This window comes from Pholis gunnellus (assembly GCF_910591455.1).
Source record: "Pholis gunnellus genome assembly, chromosome: 23".
Lineage (NCBI taxonomy): Eukaryota > Metazoa > Chordata > Actinopteri > Perciformes > Pholidae > Pholis > Pholis gunnellus.
The window spans coordinates 6889618-6907020 of NC_136550.1; the positions used below are offsets into that span (position 1 = coordinate 6889618).

The following is a 17403-nucleotide window of genomic DNA, read 5'->3' on the forward strand; positions in this document are numbered from 1 at the left end:
AATGAGAGGGTCACTTTCAAAATAGCTGCTCTCGCTCACTCTGGCGCGCGCGCGCGCTCTCTCTCTGCTTGTGGGCCGCAAACTCGCCCCCAGCAGGGCACGTGGAAAAAAAGGGCTTGACCAGTGTCTGTCTGTCTGTCTGTGCACCAGCCAGCCGACCAGTGCTGCTGCCACCTGGGCTGGTTTACACCACCTGCTGCTGCTGCTACTGGAGGAAACGATCACATGGTTCTCGTGCAGCAAATACCACCTTTCCTAAGTGGTTCTGACAGTTTAGGAAGGATCTTTACAAACGCTGGTTCGAGATCTATGCACACAGATATACACTCATTAGTCACTTTATTAGGCACACCAGTTCGATCGCACAAATAGCTAATCAGCCGATCACATGGCAGCAACTCAATGCATTTAGGCATCTAGACGCGGTGCAGATGACTTGCTGACGTTCAAACCGAGCATCAGAATGGGGGGAAGAAAGGGGATTTAAGTTATTTTGAACGTGGCACGGTTGTTGGTGCCAGATGGGCTGATGAGTCTCGATTTCAGCTGCGACATTCAGATGGTAGGGTCAGAATGTGGCGTAAACAACATGAAAGCATGGATCCATCCGGCCTTGTATCAACGGTTCAATGATTGTATCAATCATCTTTGATTTGAAGTAGTTGAAAAACTCATAACACTCAAAGCTTTATCAAGTCATTAAAGGTTTATTCAGTCACAAAATGTTTCACAGTTTAAAAAAAAGACAACCTATAAACTTCCGCAAGCATGACAAATAAAAAACTGTTAGAATACAATATAGTACAAGGTCTCATATATTAAAGCTAATGTCCGGGTGATGTTCATTCATGAAGCCTTGGGTTTGCGTGTGATCACAGAATTGATCCAATCGATATAGTTCACCACTTTAGTGTAAACACCAGGTTTTCCAGTGCGGCCGCAGCCATCTCCCCAGCTGATGATCCCGTACAGGAAGCTCACGTCATCCCTCGCGCAAGCCAACGGGCCCCCGGAGTCGCCCTGGGGGAACACATAAAGTATATACAGTTCACACACATACACAGATCAAAGCGGAGTCACACTAACAGCTGAGTCACACACTTTGAACCTAATTCATTCCACAAAAAAGTGCACTCTACCCGAGAGGTAAACAGATAGCGGAGACATTTAAAGAGGAAAGGAACTTCAATATATTACACACGGAATGTTGAGTAGGAAGCTGCAGACAGACCCTCGCTAACTTCCCTCTGGCTCGTCACTCAGGGGAATCCCTGCTGAAATCTGAAGTGTTGTTCCATTACTCCGATGCCTTGAGTCAACTTTCTGATACCGACCCTTACACAGCCAAGGGAGGAGGTCAACAACTATGTGGGCTTTGGGAGTCTATGTTGCCCAGAACAATCAGTTGTAATTTCCAATACTTCAGAGCAATAAGGGGGGGGATCATTTCATCCCATTAGAAGGGAGCTAAGCCATGGCTTTGTCTTTCAGGGCCATTAATGGAGTGTAGAGATAGCTCCGATTTCAAATGATACGTTTCTATCCTGCCCAGCAGACAGAAGGATACCCCATCATGTTGTGCCCCTGGCAAGCAGATTATGCCAGTCTGTGATTCATGGTGCATGAGCTGACTTCCACTGTTGGACAAGATAATAGCAGTCTGGACACATTCAGTATAGATGGAGGGTGGACGGATGAATTACTCAGAGCGAAACTTGGGTCAGATACAATAAACAGACCGGCTCAAGCAAAAAAACGTCAAGAAAAATCGGAGCCTGACAGCGCCAGCGGTGTCACTTTGTAGTTCCGACATACATTGACGGTGAGGAAGTGTGAGGACGTAACCATGAACTTGGCAGCCTTGGATTTAATAATCGCCGTCTCAGAATGTTTTTTCCTACCTGGCAGGCGTCGGCACAGCCGTTGAGCCCCGCACAAATCATGTCAGCGGTGACATGGTTGCCGTAAACATCTGGCTTCCTGCAAGCTTCGTGAGGAATCAGCCTCACTCCGGCCTCCTGCAGACTCGAGTAACCCTCGGCCTCTGTCAAAATAAAAGCAGGAATAACGCATCACATGTTAGTATGAACAGGGCCTCAACCACAGTCTAAATGTTTACCATTATTTGGAGTTTTCAGGGAGTTGGGGGGAAAAAACTTCTGTCAAAGTGAAGCCAAAGAGCAAACTCTGCTCAAACAGTTTAAAACAATAAAGTCACGTATTGTATGAACGTAGATAGGTGTTATCACGATGACACGGCCACGATGCCCTCATCACTCACTCTCATGCATGTGTCCCCAGCCGCTAATAGTACAGCAGTAGTCATCAGGGAACGTCATGTTTTTGTCTGGGAGACAGATGGGTCTGATGAACGGGGTTCTCCTCACACAGCGCCCGTCCCGCTTCGCCAGTTTGATCAGGACTGCCAAACACAAACGGCAGACGACGAAAAAGAGCAGTTAAAACGACGAAGCAAGTGGTAGACTCGGAGGCTCCGTTGCCCAATGAAAACGCCACACCCAACAGCCAGTGTGTGTGTGTGTGTGTGAGCATATGTGTGTGTGTGTGTGTGTGTGTTGTGTGTGTTTGTGTGGGGGAACACAGGGACACAGCTGCTCAGTGACGCACAGCTGTGCACGCGGACTGGGGTCTTTAGTCAGTTTGTGTGTTTCTGAATGGGGACAGGAGGTCTTCTAGTTTATGTGAGTCACTAGTGTGTATGTGTGTGTGTGTGTGTGTCCACGTAATGCTTACCAATATCATGTAGTGTTGGATTAAACACTGAGAACTGTTTTGGAAAGATGTACTCCTGCACTCCAAACGTCCTGGTGTTGGGACCAGTGACGTTGAAATTCTGCTGGCCGAGCACCACTCGAAGCTGAGACTTCAGGGGGCTGTAAGGAAAGACACACTGCTGTCAGTCGACGGTGCTCCAAAGTATGTACTGCTAATACTCATGTCTGTCTGTCCAACATCTTAGTCCAGAGCCTAGTTACCTCAAAAACTACCCGTTGAATATCCTTAAACTTTGACCCCCAGAGGGTGAACCGCGGGATACCGCCTCTCTTTTATCAATAACATTGATTGGCCGTAAAATGCACAAAAAATATCGAAAGCAGATTTCCATTAAATATATCTCGTACATGGATGCTCCCCAGAGGATGAACCCTCCCCATGTCGGACCTGATTTAATGATCTCTTTCCCTCGGGACGAAATATTAACACTTTGAGACCCAAGAGTCTAATAATAGCTAAATCTCGAGCACGTTGTTCATTATGTCCTGTCGTGTGTAAGGAACACTGTGGACTCTTGTTCTGCTTTCATTAGCTCAATCAAGTCCCAGCTGATACTGAATCAGTTTAGCAGTGACAGCATGTTTATAAGAAAGTGTCCTTTTTTAAAAAACCCTGAAGAAAACAAACTACTCTCAATCACTGCTATTGGTGTCCAATTCAATGATGTCATGATTTAGCTCTTTGAACTTGAGCAATGACAACAGATGCCTGTTTGCTGACATCAAAGGGGAAATGTGTGCACTTGCATGTAAACAGCATCTGCGCGTGAGACGTTTTTAGGTTTTCCTCGAACTGGATGTCTAAATATAGGGCGTTCATAAAGCTGTGATGCTGAGGAGTCAAAGTCTTTCAATCACGTGCCTTGTTCAGCTGCAAAGGTCAGAAAATGCTCCCCTCTGACCTATGAATGCTTCCTTAACGATTAGGTTACTTGCTAACTCAAACTGAGCGCTTTCAGTCTTTTACACAATGGCTGAAAAGGGCTCCCAAGGACGTGAAAATGTCTTTTTTGTTCTGTCCCAATGTTTCAGAGGCACTTGGCTACTACAAAACCGTTGCCTTTTCTGCAGTGACATCAATTCACATATGAGCCTCCGTTGCAGCCGAAGTGCATCCAGGACATACTTGCGGAAGAAGCAGTGAGCTGCAGAGACGATCCAGCAAGAAGAGACCAGGGTGCCGGCGCAGAAGTCCGATTTTCCGATATAAATGGCTGCCATCCAGGGGTGGGTACCCGGCAGGGCCGAGTTTCCGCCCATTATCCGCCCCCTGGCTATCGATAACCTCTTCTTGTGCTTTTTGCCGCACACATGCTTTTTGGTGGGCATGGAGGGTTTGGGTCTTTTAATGCCGGGCAGGGCATTAAACGGCATAATCCTTCGAAAAGAAGCTGCGTGAAGAAAAACGTTTAAATGCGTGATTATCTCAGACATAGTGGCATTAATGCTACTACAAACTACAAGTTCTAAACAGGAACTAGAACTACAGCTAACTACTACAACTATATTTTGCTACCACACTCCCTAGAATACCTCTTCTGAATACTTTCGTGTTTGTCGCTGGCTCATTCTCCCCTGCAAGAAGCACAAACAAAAAGGGTAGCAGAGCAACCCCATGCTTTAAATCACACATCGTGGATTCTGTGCATACCCCTGGCATCATGACAGACGGTCAACTGCGCCAAATCCCACTCACCACGTAAACAATTGGCAGCACCTGACGTGACATGTTGATTCAGGGTGAGTCATGCCTTATTCCCCTTCATCTCATCGAGCCCACGTTATTAAAAACAAGCTCTGCCAAAAACCAGCTTGGCTGATTTCCACGTTTTTTCGGAGCGGCGTGACTCCACACATTCGCTGCAGTCTCCGCCCTTCTGTCTTTATCACAAACGCTGGAGTTCTGATTCGAAGTCGAGGCGTTTATTGAGGCGTCGAGCGGTTTTTGGAATTTGTCCCTGAATGTGTCATATGACAGAGGCTGAGAATAAAGATATTGAATGATGCAGCGAGTGGCCTTTGTGAATAGTCTTAGCTTTTCATTCCTTATAATGACAAGTTGTTGGAAAAAAATGTTTTATACAATAACAATAACCAAGGCCAATAATCAATGGAAGGAGCGGAGTGACTGCCCAACTTCTTTAACAAATGATGAAAGCAACATCAAGCTGTTACATCTGGCCAATCTAACGGATGCATCCTGCTTTACCAATAGGGAAGAGCATCAGTGTGTATCAATGCAGCAGTTCAGTGATGGAACCAACTACACGACAAAAAAGAAAACTCCTTTGCTGCGCCCCGTTTACTCACACACAGGCATCACACAGGAGGGGACGTCGCAGTACTCCCAGGAGATGGCGCCGTCATTTAGTGTGTAGCACCACGGCCTCTTGTCCTTATCTGGGTTTCTACACACACACACACACACACACACACACACACACACACACACACACACACACACACACACACACACACGGAAACACAGCGGACAGAGTGTGTGTAGGTGTTAGAACACTAAATGGCTTAAAGGGGCTCCATCGCTGTTTAATGTGGAGGCTGAAAATGATTCAGTTTGAATGATTAGGAATCAAGTTTCTCTGAGCTGCAATATGAAACTTTCCCGGCAATAAAACTAGTGTGCTAGTGTGTTTGCTTTTCTTTGATGTTTGGGACTTTTTTTGGTGCGCATGCCATATGGCTGCTGGGTAGTCATAGCAACAACGAATGAGGAAAAATGGAAGAGGAGCGAATGTGGAGTAGATTAGTGTTTTCTTTTACTATACACAGGCTGGATTCATGTGCTTCTTTAATGCTCATGGTGGTTGTATGGTTGCCTCTGAGTTGCCCTAGCAGGCAGCTCTGCTAGCTCACGCTAAAAAAGTTGGATATTGCAGCCTTAAAAGAAATCTGGCCTTTCACACGAGCCCGTTCCGACCGCAGCAAACCGCAAGATCAACACAACATCTCCCCAAACCAGAAGCGGCCTTCGCCTGACATGTCGCTGGCTACCACAATTAGCGGGACGTCCCGACACACACCTGCAGTAGGCGTGCTCCCCGAGGCCCACGAGGGGCGGGGCGACCACCGTGCCCACGTGGAGCTCGTTGTACAGCAGGTCCGAGTTCCACGCCACGCACCTGGCGCCGGACACCGTGGTGCCCACCAGCCCTCTGTAATCTGTGCCCCTGCTGTTATAGCACTCGGTCTCCGGCTCTGCACACAGGCGGAAACAGACAAAACATAAAAATGTCTCAAGCGTGTCTCGATTTCGCAGTACAACGCAAATATGTAAACAATATGAATGCAATCAGACAACTTCCAGATGACGGATACCCTGCTTTCACACTAAAAGAAACTCTCTGCATGCTTTGACAACAGTTACACCAACCGAGTGCAGCTCGCCCATGTCTTCTCCTGCCATCATTAATCAAACCCATTGTCACGCACACACGTGCATGAACACGCACACATGACAAGCACACGGGAGGGCACACGTGACCGACAACGCTACAGTCCTGCTTTTTACTCACCGATGCTGCAGTACGGACCGCTGTGGCCGCGTCGGCAGTTGCACACTTCCTTGCCGGTGGCTGTGATCAGTCGACACGTTCCGTCATTCTGACAAGGGTTTGAACGGCACGCTGGACACACAGAGGGGAAACCTAGGTCACAGCTTAATGCCATACACACTCCGCTTTATATCCGAATATGTCTGGTTTACAAATGGAAGTGAAAAGGAGCATTTAGGAGCTAAAGAGACGTTGCTCTGCTGGTTGGGGAAATGAGAAACTGTTTAGCCGAACATTTTTGTCAAAGCGATATGTGCTTTAGGAGTTTAGTCCCCCTTGAGAACAATTTAGAAAAGTCAAGATGTCACTGTAGAGTCAAGTCAAAGGGCATTCAGGTGCGTTTAGCGTTTAGAAGAAGAAAAGCCCCGACCATCATGACAGAGAACAGGTTTCGGCTCAGCGAGGATGAAACCACCTCACTGCCGCTCTCTTTTATAAATGCCCATGAAGATCTGCCCCCCCCCCCCCCCCCACACACACACACACACACACACATCGAGATGAAAGCACCTTACGGACCCATGGGGTGTGTCCTAAAACACCATTCCTGAGTCACAGTGAGTCATATAATCTGTCTTTTCTTCCCTGGCTGTGTTAGTCGTGTAACTATGGAGCTGTGATCAAAGAGAATAAGCATGTCTCCGGGCTGGAAGGAGACCTGACACGTATGAATAAGCTTGTGAAATCAAAAAAAAACAAAAAACATAAAGACGTCGTTCCTTAGAGAGCGCTAATCTACATGCATAGTCAGTATTTTACACACATCCCCTGATTGGGTTTCACTCTCTCATCTCAACAAAAAGCTGACCACAAAGCAGAAACAAGACACAGTTGAAGCAGAACAACAGCTGAAAGCACACATCTTACTTGTGTAGCGAACTCTTTCGCACTCGATTTCCCCCGCCACACACGTGCACTGTTCCACATTACGGAGGTGAATTCGTCCCCAAGATTCTCCGGTGTCATAATAGCGCAGGTGTGCGGTTTCATAGCACCTCTCTGGAAAAAAGCCGACACCAGACACATAAAAAGGCATTAGGTTGGAAATGTGAGAGGAGATTGAAGAGCGCGGTGGAGCGTGACGAGCAAAGTTTGATGGCTGAGCTGAGCGAGATTCTTTCGAAGTTGAAACGTGACTTTGAACGTAGCGTGAAAACCTCTTTGCAAACGACGTCTCTGAAACGAGCGAGGGAGTTATTAAGAAAGGGCCGAAGTAGAGCGTGAAATTTCATTCTTGATCTTGGAAATCATATTTGGCAACAAAAAAAAAAGAGAAGACATCATTTGAATGTTAAACCGTGTAACTTCATTTATATTGCAAAGCATGTCACATTTGAGACTTTTTAACACAAACATCATGAAGCTGATGATGGAGTTTGTTATTCGCTGGCAGAGGCTTTTGTTTCCTTTCGGCAGCTGTCAGGTGATTGGCAGCCAAATGTGCACAATGATATGAAAACAATGAACTCGGGCACAATGAAGACATGATTGCAGAGAGAATCTGACAAAACAAAAACAAACAAATGTTCCAAGATCGAATGGAGGATACACATGACAAAACAGTGGTATCATACTTGCCATTCATAAAATAATAATAACAATCGTAAATTGTACCCACTCTGCTCACAGAATGTGCCAGTGAAGCTCTCGGGACAGGAGCACTCAACGCCTCTGTGCGGGATCAGCGAGCAGACGCCTTCGTTCTGACACGGGCTCACCTGACACGGATCTGTGATCCTGCGTGATGCGTGGACGAAAACTGAGACACACCAACAAGGAGAACACGGTTACAGGATGAACAACGCAGTATCGCGATTGATCCGTGTTTCGTGAACTAACCCTCTGGCTGAGTGTTCTCCGGTGCACAGAAGCCCCACTGCCGGTCACGGTCAAAGTTACTCGTGAGGGAGCACCTGCGACAGAAGAGACAGAAATATGTTACAGTCGCCAGCTCGTCGCCTGGATTACAAATGGGGAGAAACGGTCAGAGAGCTCTCCTTCAAACACCTCGGGATGTGTGAGGCCATCCTGAGGAATAAGCTTCAGTGATCACACATTAGAGATCGCTTTCTCAGTCGGTCAGTAAATTAATCTCAGTGACTTTGTTTCGTCCCCTGACTTTTCTTCGGGCACGTTGGCGTTAAGTTCTGAGTGAAATGTCTCCACAGCTATTGGATTGGTTGTCATTAAATCCGGTACCGACATTAACTCCTCCCCCATCTTTTAGGATGACTTGTGACAGTGACCTTCCAACAGGCAAGTTCAAATTTCAATTTGCCCAATACTTTGGTTTTTGATCAAATAACTGAGAAACTAATGACATTCCCATCGGCTTCAACCGCACTTTGTGTTAAGTGCTATTTGTAAAATACTAGCATGCTAAACGAGGATAATATGTTAAACTTCACCATATCAACACTGTCATAATGCTCACGCTAGCATGTGGATATTAGGATTTAGCTCTAGTACAGACGTCCCTATCTGGTTATTTTATACAATTATTAAATAATTGATTTGTCTGAAAATGCAATATGTTTATATTGTGACATAAAACTACTTGTACCATGAGAGAGGATTTTTTGTATCCACCCCTAAATGACATATTTCAAACCTACAAGTACTAACAGGCTGCTCGAACGATCGGAATCACTGCACTAGTAGAGGTCCAGGTTCATTCTGAGAGACATGGGGAAATCGTTCTGAAACATAACCTCACTAACTCCGTCAATCATCCACTACTTTAACCAAAGTAACGTCAGCAGACTTCTGGACCGCTCGCTGCATCTGCGGTACACAATCACAAACCTGTCCTGACGCTGAGCTCGTGAGCACATCACAAACACACGCAGAGTCGCATTGTGTTAACTTTATGTGTAGGTGGACCAGAGATGTTGGGCCATATATAATTGCATTGACGTTGCTCCAGCTTGCTGCTGGCAGCCACCCTTCTCCTCTCAATTACAAGGAACGATGACTGGAAAGCCCTTCAGCAAGTCTCTCCCAAAATCCAGTAGAAAGGATGATTTTGTAACTATGTCCCAATCTGAAGCAAGTAAAAATGCACCATGATGGTTTAACTGTGACAGCTGTTTATCTACTCTCAGGATAAACTGCAGGAAGTAGTAAAAGTGTAATAAACTACAGCCATCGTCACGGTTTAAGACGTCACCTTTAAAATCATCTGGTTGTAATAACATCATAGTACGATATTCTAGTCGGGGCACGCAACAAATCATTATAAGGCTTCCTCAATGAGCTCCTTACCCTCATTAAATACAACTTTTTGGGGCGAGTCATACAAACGCCTGTGACGTAACACCTGCGGTCTGTGCGAGAGAGCCGTAGACAAGGTGTGTAGCTTATGAGCGGGTGTCTGAATGAAAACCAAATATGACGACGCAGCACTTCTACCTGTCAAGTGTTGCGATGGTCTCTTTGCGTAAGTCGAAGTGTGTGGTAACCGCGTGTGGCTGCACGGACGTTAGTGGTTTGTTTAAACAGCAGATGGGCCGGACTCACCATGGTTTGGAGGATAGGATGGTGAGGCAGTGATGATGAATCCTTCCACCCTGGCGAAATGGGAATTTACATTCTTTGTCCGTTGTAGTGAGAACTGGCAGCAGAGCAAAAAAAAACCACAAAAAAACACAGCTTGTTATTTTCAATGGACACAGATGGGCAAACACACAAAAGAGGGAAATCACAAGCTGTCCAAAAACACATTAGTGCAGTTTCCCCCCTGCACCTCACGCACAAAGACTTCGTTGACTTTGTGCATAGCTCTGATCCGAGAACAATAAATCCATGATCCTCTTCTTGATTAGCTAAATCATCAGAATCAGAAAAGGTGTATTGCTACGTGTGTTTGCAGATACCAGCAATTTGACTTGGTGACAAAGTCACATGAAATCTAAAAATAAAAACTCACAACAGAATATGAAAAAAAACAAATATGTTAAGTTAATAAATAGATCATCAAGTCATGCTCCCACATGTTTTAGCTTTATGTTGCACCACTAACTTTCTCTGTTACTTCAGCTGGATATACATCACATTCACTGCCAGTTCAACGTGCATCCCCCCCACCTCCCTCCTTTCTCCTCTAAATCAAACATACGACTGAGGTAAAAACCTACCTTTCCGGCTCTCCCTGAACGGCTCTTTGGAGATGACTCTTTCATACGACGGGACTAATATGCGCTGAAATCAGGGAGGATACGTTATTGCACTTTTTCTTTGTTTTAGCGCACGCAAAATGGATGATAAAGACGCACAGGGCGTGCGTATGAAGGGTACAACTTACCGCCCGTGTAGTGAAAACACAAGGTAGAAAAAGTAAAATAAAGTATGCCATCATGGAAGTTTGCATCTGCTGGTCCCTGGTGTCCGGAGAAACTTGTTTCCAGGAGTCGGGAGAGGTGTCTGTGTGCCTGTCACGTTATATCAGTAAGTTTCCGAGTCCTCAGCCTGGTTTTGGTCATAGGAAACGTGGGAAACCCTGCAAGTATTATCCTGTTCCTCGCAATTTCAAGCTGTATTGAGTAAACCCGTTGCGTCATTGGGCTTGTCTATCTGTGAGGCATCCTATATCCCGGCTGGTGTTCCCTGACGCCCACGGTTTATCATTGTGGGTTATCAAAAGAGGACAAACCCAAAGTTTCCAGAGGCAGCGGCGGCTGATGGTGCTGCAGGACCCCTCCTCTCCAGCGTCGAGGTCCGTGTACCGTTAACGCGTTACTCCGGTGACCATTCACGTTACTTTTTACCAGGGTCCCATAATATACACTTTTAAATCGGTTTGGGATGCACCTTCTGGTTGTTTTGTTTTTTTAAACTGGTTTTGTTAATAAATATGTTTGTATAAACTGTCTACTTTTGACAGGTAGCGCCAGTGAATATAACGGTCACTTAACGGTCACTTAGCTAGTGTTAGCTAATGGGGCTAACGCAAATTAAGCTATTAGTTTACGCGATTAACGTTAGCATGCTAAGCTAGTTAGCATATACACTAAACTAGTTAGGTATGAGAAATAACTTAACTTAGACATAAAGCAATTTACGGGTTTATAACAAAATTATTTATATTGAATAACACGTCTAATATTAAAACATGACAGAGGACTAAGCTAATAGAGAAAATACTTAACGATTTAGCGTTAAATACTGAAATCAATCGCATTAGTCTTAAGCTAACGTTAATTCCACAGGGAGTGCAGTTTTGTGGCATTCTACATGAAACCTATCGGTATTTTAGCATGCTTAGCAGTTAGCTTAAAGTATGATAAGCTCACTAACGTTAGTAGCCAACTTAAACGTGGTTGTCTAACGTTAGTTAGCTAGCTAACAAAACGTTAGCCTGCAATTTAACTGTTGCTAACAACCGTGACGACCCGTCAGAGCATGTGACCCAGGCAGAAGTAGCTAACGTTACAACAAGAGATGCTACTTGGGATTTTGTTTCAGTCCTCACACAGGTTGAAGTCACTCTCTATGTCCCACTACACACAGTGCCTAAGCGGCTATGGGACCTGGCAGAGAAGCAGTCTAGACATAAAACCATCCACAGGTGGGTCATTAGGCTAAAGATAAAATAAGTCCATTTTGGGGGTGTATCAAGGAGTTGAAAGGAAAAAGCTACTGTTCTAAGTTAATGAAGAATTCAATGACGACAGTGCCTTTGAAAAAGGGAAGCAGGAAAGTGAAGGGCCCAACCCTCTCACATGCCCCATGTGTTGTCAGCATTCCAGCAGTAACATGCTGTGTCAAGACTATCCCCATAGTCCCATAGTCTAACCTCTAATTTCCACCATCTGTAATAATCTCTCCAGATGCTGAGACATAAATACAAAGAGGAGGCTGGACGACTGAACAGCACGTCCATATTGGACAACAAACCCCCAGGTGGAGGTAGTGCGTTTCCAAAGAGGAAATTGTTCAACTAAGACAACCATTTCCGTTAATTATTGACATTTCTGACTAACTTAGCAAACACATTTATCTGGCCAAATATGACAAGAGCTGTGAATGTCTTGCGTAAGACTTGGGGTTATAAACAATGAAGTATTTCAAGTATTTTTTTTACAAGGGTGGGGTGGGGGGGGTGTAGAGGTTAGGATGGGATATACCGGAATTAATCATATACATGTAACAAAAGAGAAGCACGTCAGTTTTGTTGGAATTTACAGCCATGAAAGCTTTTTAATCATTTAACATGTGGACAACCTCAAAACCACAGAAGCAGGAAGTACAGGCAACAAAGGTACCGTCAGTATCTGCAAAACATAGGAATGATATAGAGGAGATATTTAAATATGCATTAAAAGTGTGATTTGCCTCCCTTTTGATCCTTAAAACAGAGTCCCGTCTAGCTTATGGTCCAACAAAAGTAGGTACCGCTTTCTAATTGAAAAAATTCAAACTCAAGGTTCACTTACAAGCTTTTTTTTTAGCTTTCAACTGCATCTCACAGCCTTCCTCAGCATAAGACGAGCTGGAAAAGCTAGTAAGTGGACATTGAGTCAAGATTTTTAAATCAAACTTCATAAATACTAGTAATACTAATATTAGTTGTAATTAATAGCTTAATTAATGGTTAATCCCTTGGCTTGTTCGTATTGTTCGCTAACATAACTTACTTTTTAGTTATACAGCTATTTAATTCATTTTGATGGTTTATTAGAAAGTAAAGACTTAATAAAACGATAAATAAACCCACTAATCACAACTTATAAACCATTTGCAATATATGCTTTACTTGGAAAGTAGTACCCAAAACTTCACTCCCGGCTTCTTCCATGGTTGTCCTTGGTCTAACATGGCTCTTAATTAATACAATTGTTTTGCACGTCATTATCAAACTAAACCATAACAAAAACATATCACTGTCCAAAAATCACAACCAGTACTAAAAATCAACACGAACACGCCAGAATTCGTAACAAATATACAATATCTATCACCGTAATATAGATTTTTTTTTCTTCTTTTTTTTTTTGGAGTGTACATGCAGTCCATCGTTTAACTAATTCCCTTTCGAAAAGACAGTGCCTCAGGCTTAAAAAGTGCAGCAGTGGGGGGGGGGGGGGGGGGGGTTTCCCTTTAGACAACTGTGGCCTTGTAGAGGTCCGTCTTGCAGTCCTTGCCCTCCGGTGCGTTGCGGCCGTTCTGGGGCATCTGGGTACTCCTCAGCTTGCTCTGGCACTGCCGCAGCTCAGCGACGTAGCCCTGGAAGCTCAGGCTGAGCTCAGAGTCCTCTCCCTGGGGTGTTTCGAGCGTCCCCTCCTCCAGGTGAACCCCCTCCACATCCATCACCTCCTGAACCGTCTGTGCGGCGTCGGCTCCGTCGGTGGGCGATTTGGTGTCAGCGCTTGGGTTCGTTCCTTCAGAGATACAGACAGACATGGAAGACTTAAGAGCAGTTGTTGCATTATGGACGGCCATGGTTGAATATTTATGAGCGTGGTCACTATGACTTAATCCATTGTTTATGTAGAAATATTGATGACTTCAGCGTTAAATAAGCAAATTAAAACAGGCAAACAATTCTATATTTGTATATAATGGTGACTAAATATAGGTACAAAAAATGGTCCCATCTCATGCAGCTTTGACTCACATGGACCTGCAGGCGACTGAGCTTCGCCTCCTCATTAGACTGCATGATGACCAGATGCTTAGCATGAATGTATGAGACTTCAGAGGATCTAAGAAACGGAAACGCTGTCACCCATGGCGTGGGGTGCACATGCATTTTAACTCTACGCCTCTCAAATGAACACATCGGTTTAATATGCGTGCGTAATCTGACAACTGTATAGCTGTGTAATCTGGACAGCTGTTGTCAAGAAAAGGAAAAAAAACACACACACAATGACATAACCGCTTCAGCTCAAACTTGCTGAACTCGCTTGCCAAATCATGGGAAAGAACTGAAGGAAATTTTAACAGGATTAAATGCATTCATTCATAGACTTGTTGTCACATGTGCTGTGTTTCAACATTACCACTTGTGCTTCATTTCAAACAATCCGGGGCCGCATGACCTCATCAGACACAAGTGAATGAAACCGTAACATCACATTTAAGGAGGGTGTGTTGTGCATGGGGACCCCATTTGTCCCCGTCTTCTCACGCCAGTGCACCCGACCCAAGTTTCCGGGATGCAGGCATGATGACGGATAAACTCTCCACTTCTCATGTGAACCCTGTGGCCCCTCAGATTCTAAACACAGAGGCCCGAGTGACTCAAACACGGAACTTCAACACATAGACTCTCCTAGCTCTGCTGACTGTGATTCACTGCTGTTCAGCGCAGATGTAAACACAGCCTGTGAGCTCCAACAGCCTCACACAGCGACTTCAACCACCGAGGGGATCGCCACACATATTCAGGGACTTTTCAGCAACTGTCACGGTCTTGTCTGAAGTTAAAGGACACGATCCTGATATGTGTTTGGCAGTTAATTAGAATTGAATATTAAATATGTTATATAGTTGATGATACATCAACATGAATCTCTATCACAGGGTTTTTCCGCAGGATGTGATTTATTGACGCCGGTATGCAGAGTGGCAAGGTGACGCATTGGGCTTTGTCGAACTAAAAACAAACGTCATAAATGTATTAATCAATCCATCCATCCACCCTCTACCCTACTCTCATCCACTCTCTGCACCCGCGGTTCCCAACCCGGGTATCAGGACCCCTCAAGGAGTCGCAAGATAGATTTTAAGGGCAATGAGATGATTTTAGGACACACACAAAAATCTGTTATCACCTAAAATGTGTTTATAATTGCAACTTTCCTGTGAAATAGATAGTTTTACCTCTTGAGGCTTACAAAATGTATTTTTTTTTATAATAATATTTAACCCTTGTCAGTTAACTTCCCTGCTTTATAAAGGCTCCCAAGTAGGACTGCAACTTATTTTTTGCTTAATTGAAACAATTATCAAAATAGTGGACGATCCTACTGTAACCATTGAGCCACCATACCAATAGTTTTATTTACAATAAATGGCTCAAGATCACGTTGAGATAGTTCTGGTTTTGCATACTCCCGTCTCTGGAAGGAGGGAAACTCCAATACAATGTATTTATTTTAAATTCTATGGATCAATCTGCACCTCTTGCCTTCTCTACATTATTTACCCAAAACCTTTTCTCAAACATGTGTTCAATGTTCAAGCCCGCTCTCTCTGCTATGATGTTAAACACACCATGTCACCGCGTCTCCCGTGGAGAGTCTCGTCCACGGGCACGTCAGCAGCCGGGTTGCTGAGACGGACCAGCCAGACTGGAACGGACCCAGCTACAGTCCTCACTGAGGGCCGACTGCCAAAGATCCGCATTCCAGCCCTCCTCTGACCGCCAGATGGACGACAAGGCTGGCCCAGGGTCAGAGGCTGCCAGCTTTGAGAGCTGACACAGAGACACTGAGCCTTATGGTCCCTCAGGTCAGGTGTGCTGAGTCACTACAGAGCAGCCTGGCCTTAAAATGAAGGTCCCATTTACACCCAGGAGCACTTTAATCTTCTCTTATTGGGCCAAACCTTTCCTCTGAATTAAAACCTTCAGCAACTAACTTCTGACCCCGACTGTGTAGAGGGGAAAGGGACACTTAGTTTCTACAATTTCTTAATATTATTTAGCTCTAAACTAAAAGCTCATGGCCGTGAGTTCAAATCAGTCCTATGAATGGAGTTACACTGTGTGATGTCGCCCCCTAGTGGGCGGCCTTATCCCCACCACCCGGGCCTGCTGACCCCAACGCTTGCCAGACAGAGAGAGGTGATTACAGCCATGATTAGGAAATGATTGTGGTAACAACGGGCAGCAGTTCTCAGTTCTGGTCCTCTGGATACAGACCAGAGGCCTTCTGGTTTTCATTTTAAACAGTGTAACTAGGGGATAACTTACAGTTGATATGCCAAGTAAATGCAACTACCTGTAGGGCTAGAAAGTGATGTCAGGGTACATCGGTTTCTAGTACAAAATAAATTGTACCCCCTAAAATAAATCAGTGAGGTCTATAAACACATTTTATTGTGCTCCTTAAATGCATTCATGAGTTTGACGACTTTGCAGTACAATCAGAGGAAACAAGAGTCATAGTATTTTTTTTTTTTTAAAGTAGCTTATTTCTCATATGAAGAACATTTATCCGGACTTCATCCTCTGCCTTTCTGTAGTACTTTATTATTTATGGCATAGTGGCAGTGATGTCTGAGGAAGATGTCGGTCCGCCTCAGCAGCCATTATTTATTCCCTCGTAACAGCAGAGGGCGTCAGTTTAACAGCGATACAAACTGTAAATGGACGTCTGCAGCGGCTGAAATCAAGCAGATGGACGCTGTGCAAAGAGCACAACTGCTCCTGAACCCCTGTTAACTTGACGGCCTCTGACTTATTCAGTGGGCGGTTTGTCTCACACATCATTAAGCCCGTGAGCATGACTTTGCACCGGAATTTTAAAAAAAAGTAACAACTTGATAAAGTCTCTGAAGAAGTGGAGGCGTGTTAACTCGGATCCCTCACAGAGATACAGGCCTGAATCATAGCTTCTATTTTAGCTGCTGGGAGAGATGGAGAGATGGAGAGAAATAGGCTGGGAGATAACACACACAGTAACACACACAGTGACAGTTTCTATCTGTAGCTCAAGTCAACTCGTGGATAAGGTTACCATGGCGCACGGTGGTGGGAAGAATCGGGCTGATGCACTTAGCAACCAGAGAAGAGGAGCTTCGATCCTTCCTCGCCGTCGTGTGTACATACCTCACATTAAAGCCTTCGCTATTAATACAAGGCATGTACGCTCAGAGCGAAAACATGCTCGTGCGCCTTAGATGACGTGCTTTGAAGTGCGAGAGGGACCCCGTCAGCTTTGTTGTTGGCGAACACGGAGAGCGTGATTATTTTCTCTTGCTGTAGAGTTCACAGGGTTTCAAAAGAAGGTGTCCTGGGATTATACATTTAAAAAAACAACAACAACATGTTGCCTCTAATTGGATATCTGAAGACAAGAACACCTTTG

General features: G+C 44.8%; 1 protein-coding gene across 1 annotated transcript; it reads right to left on the minus strand.

Moving 5' to 3' along the window:
- Positions 1-765: 765 nt before the first annotated feature.
- Positions 766-10794, minus strand: hgfac (HGF activator). The gene is made up of 14 exons (XM_079185260.1): positions 10671-10794; positions 10504-10567; positions 9887-9980; positions 8207-8280; positions 7986-8126; positions 7235-7366; positions 6329-6439; positions 5837-6011; positions 5106-5203; positions 3922-4186; positions 2755-2894; positions 2282-2422; positions 1902-2044; positions 766-1020 (listed from the first exon to the last, which is right to left on the minus strand). Exons 1-14 carry the CDS (start codon positions 10734-10736, stop codon positions 847-849), a joined length of 1818 nt encoding a protein of 605 aa, XP_079041386.1. The 5' UTR covers positions 10737-10794; the 3' UTR covers positions 766-846.
- Positions 10795-17403: the final 6609 nt, after the last annotated feature.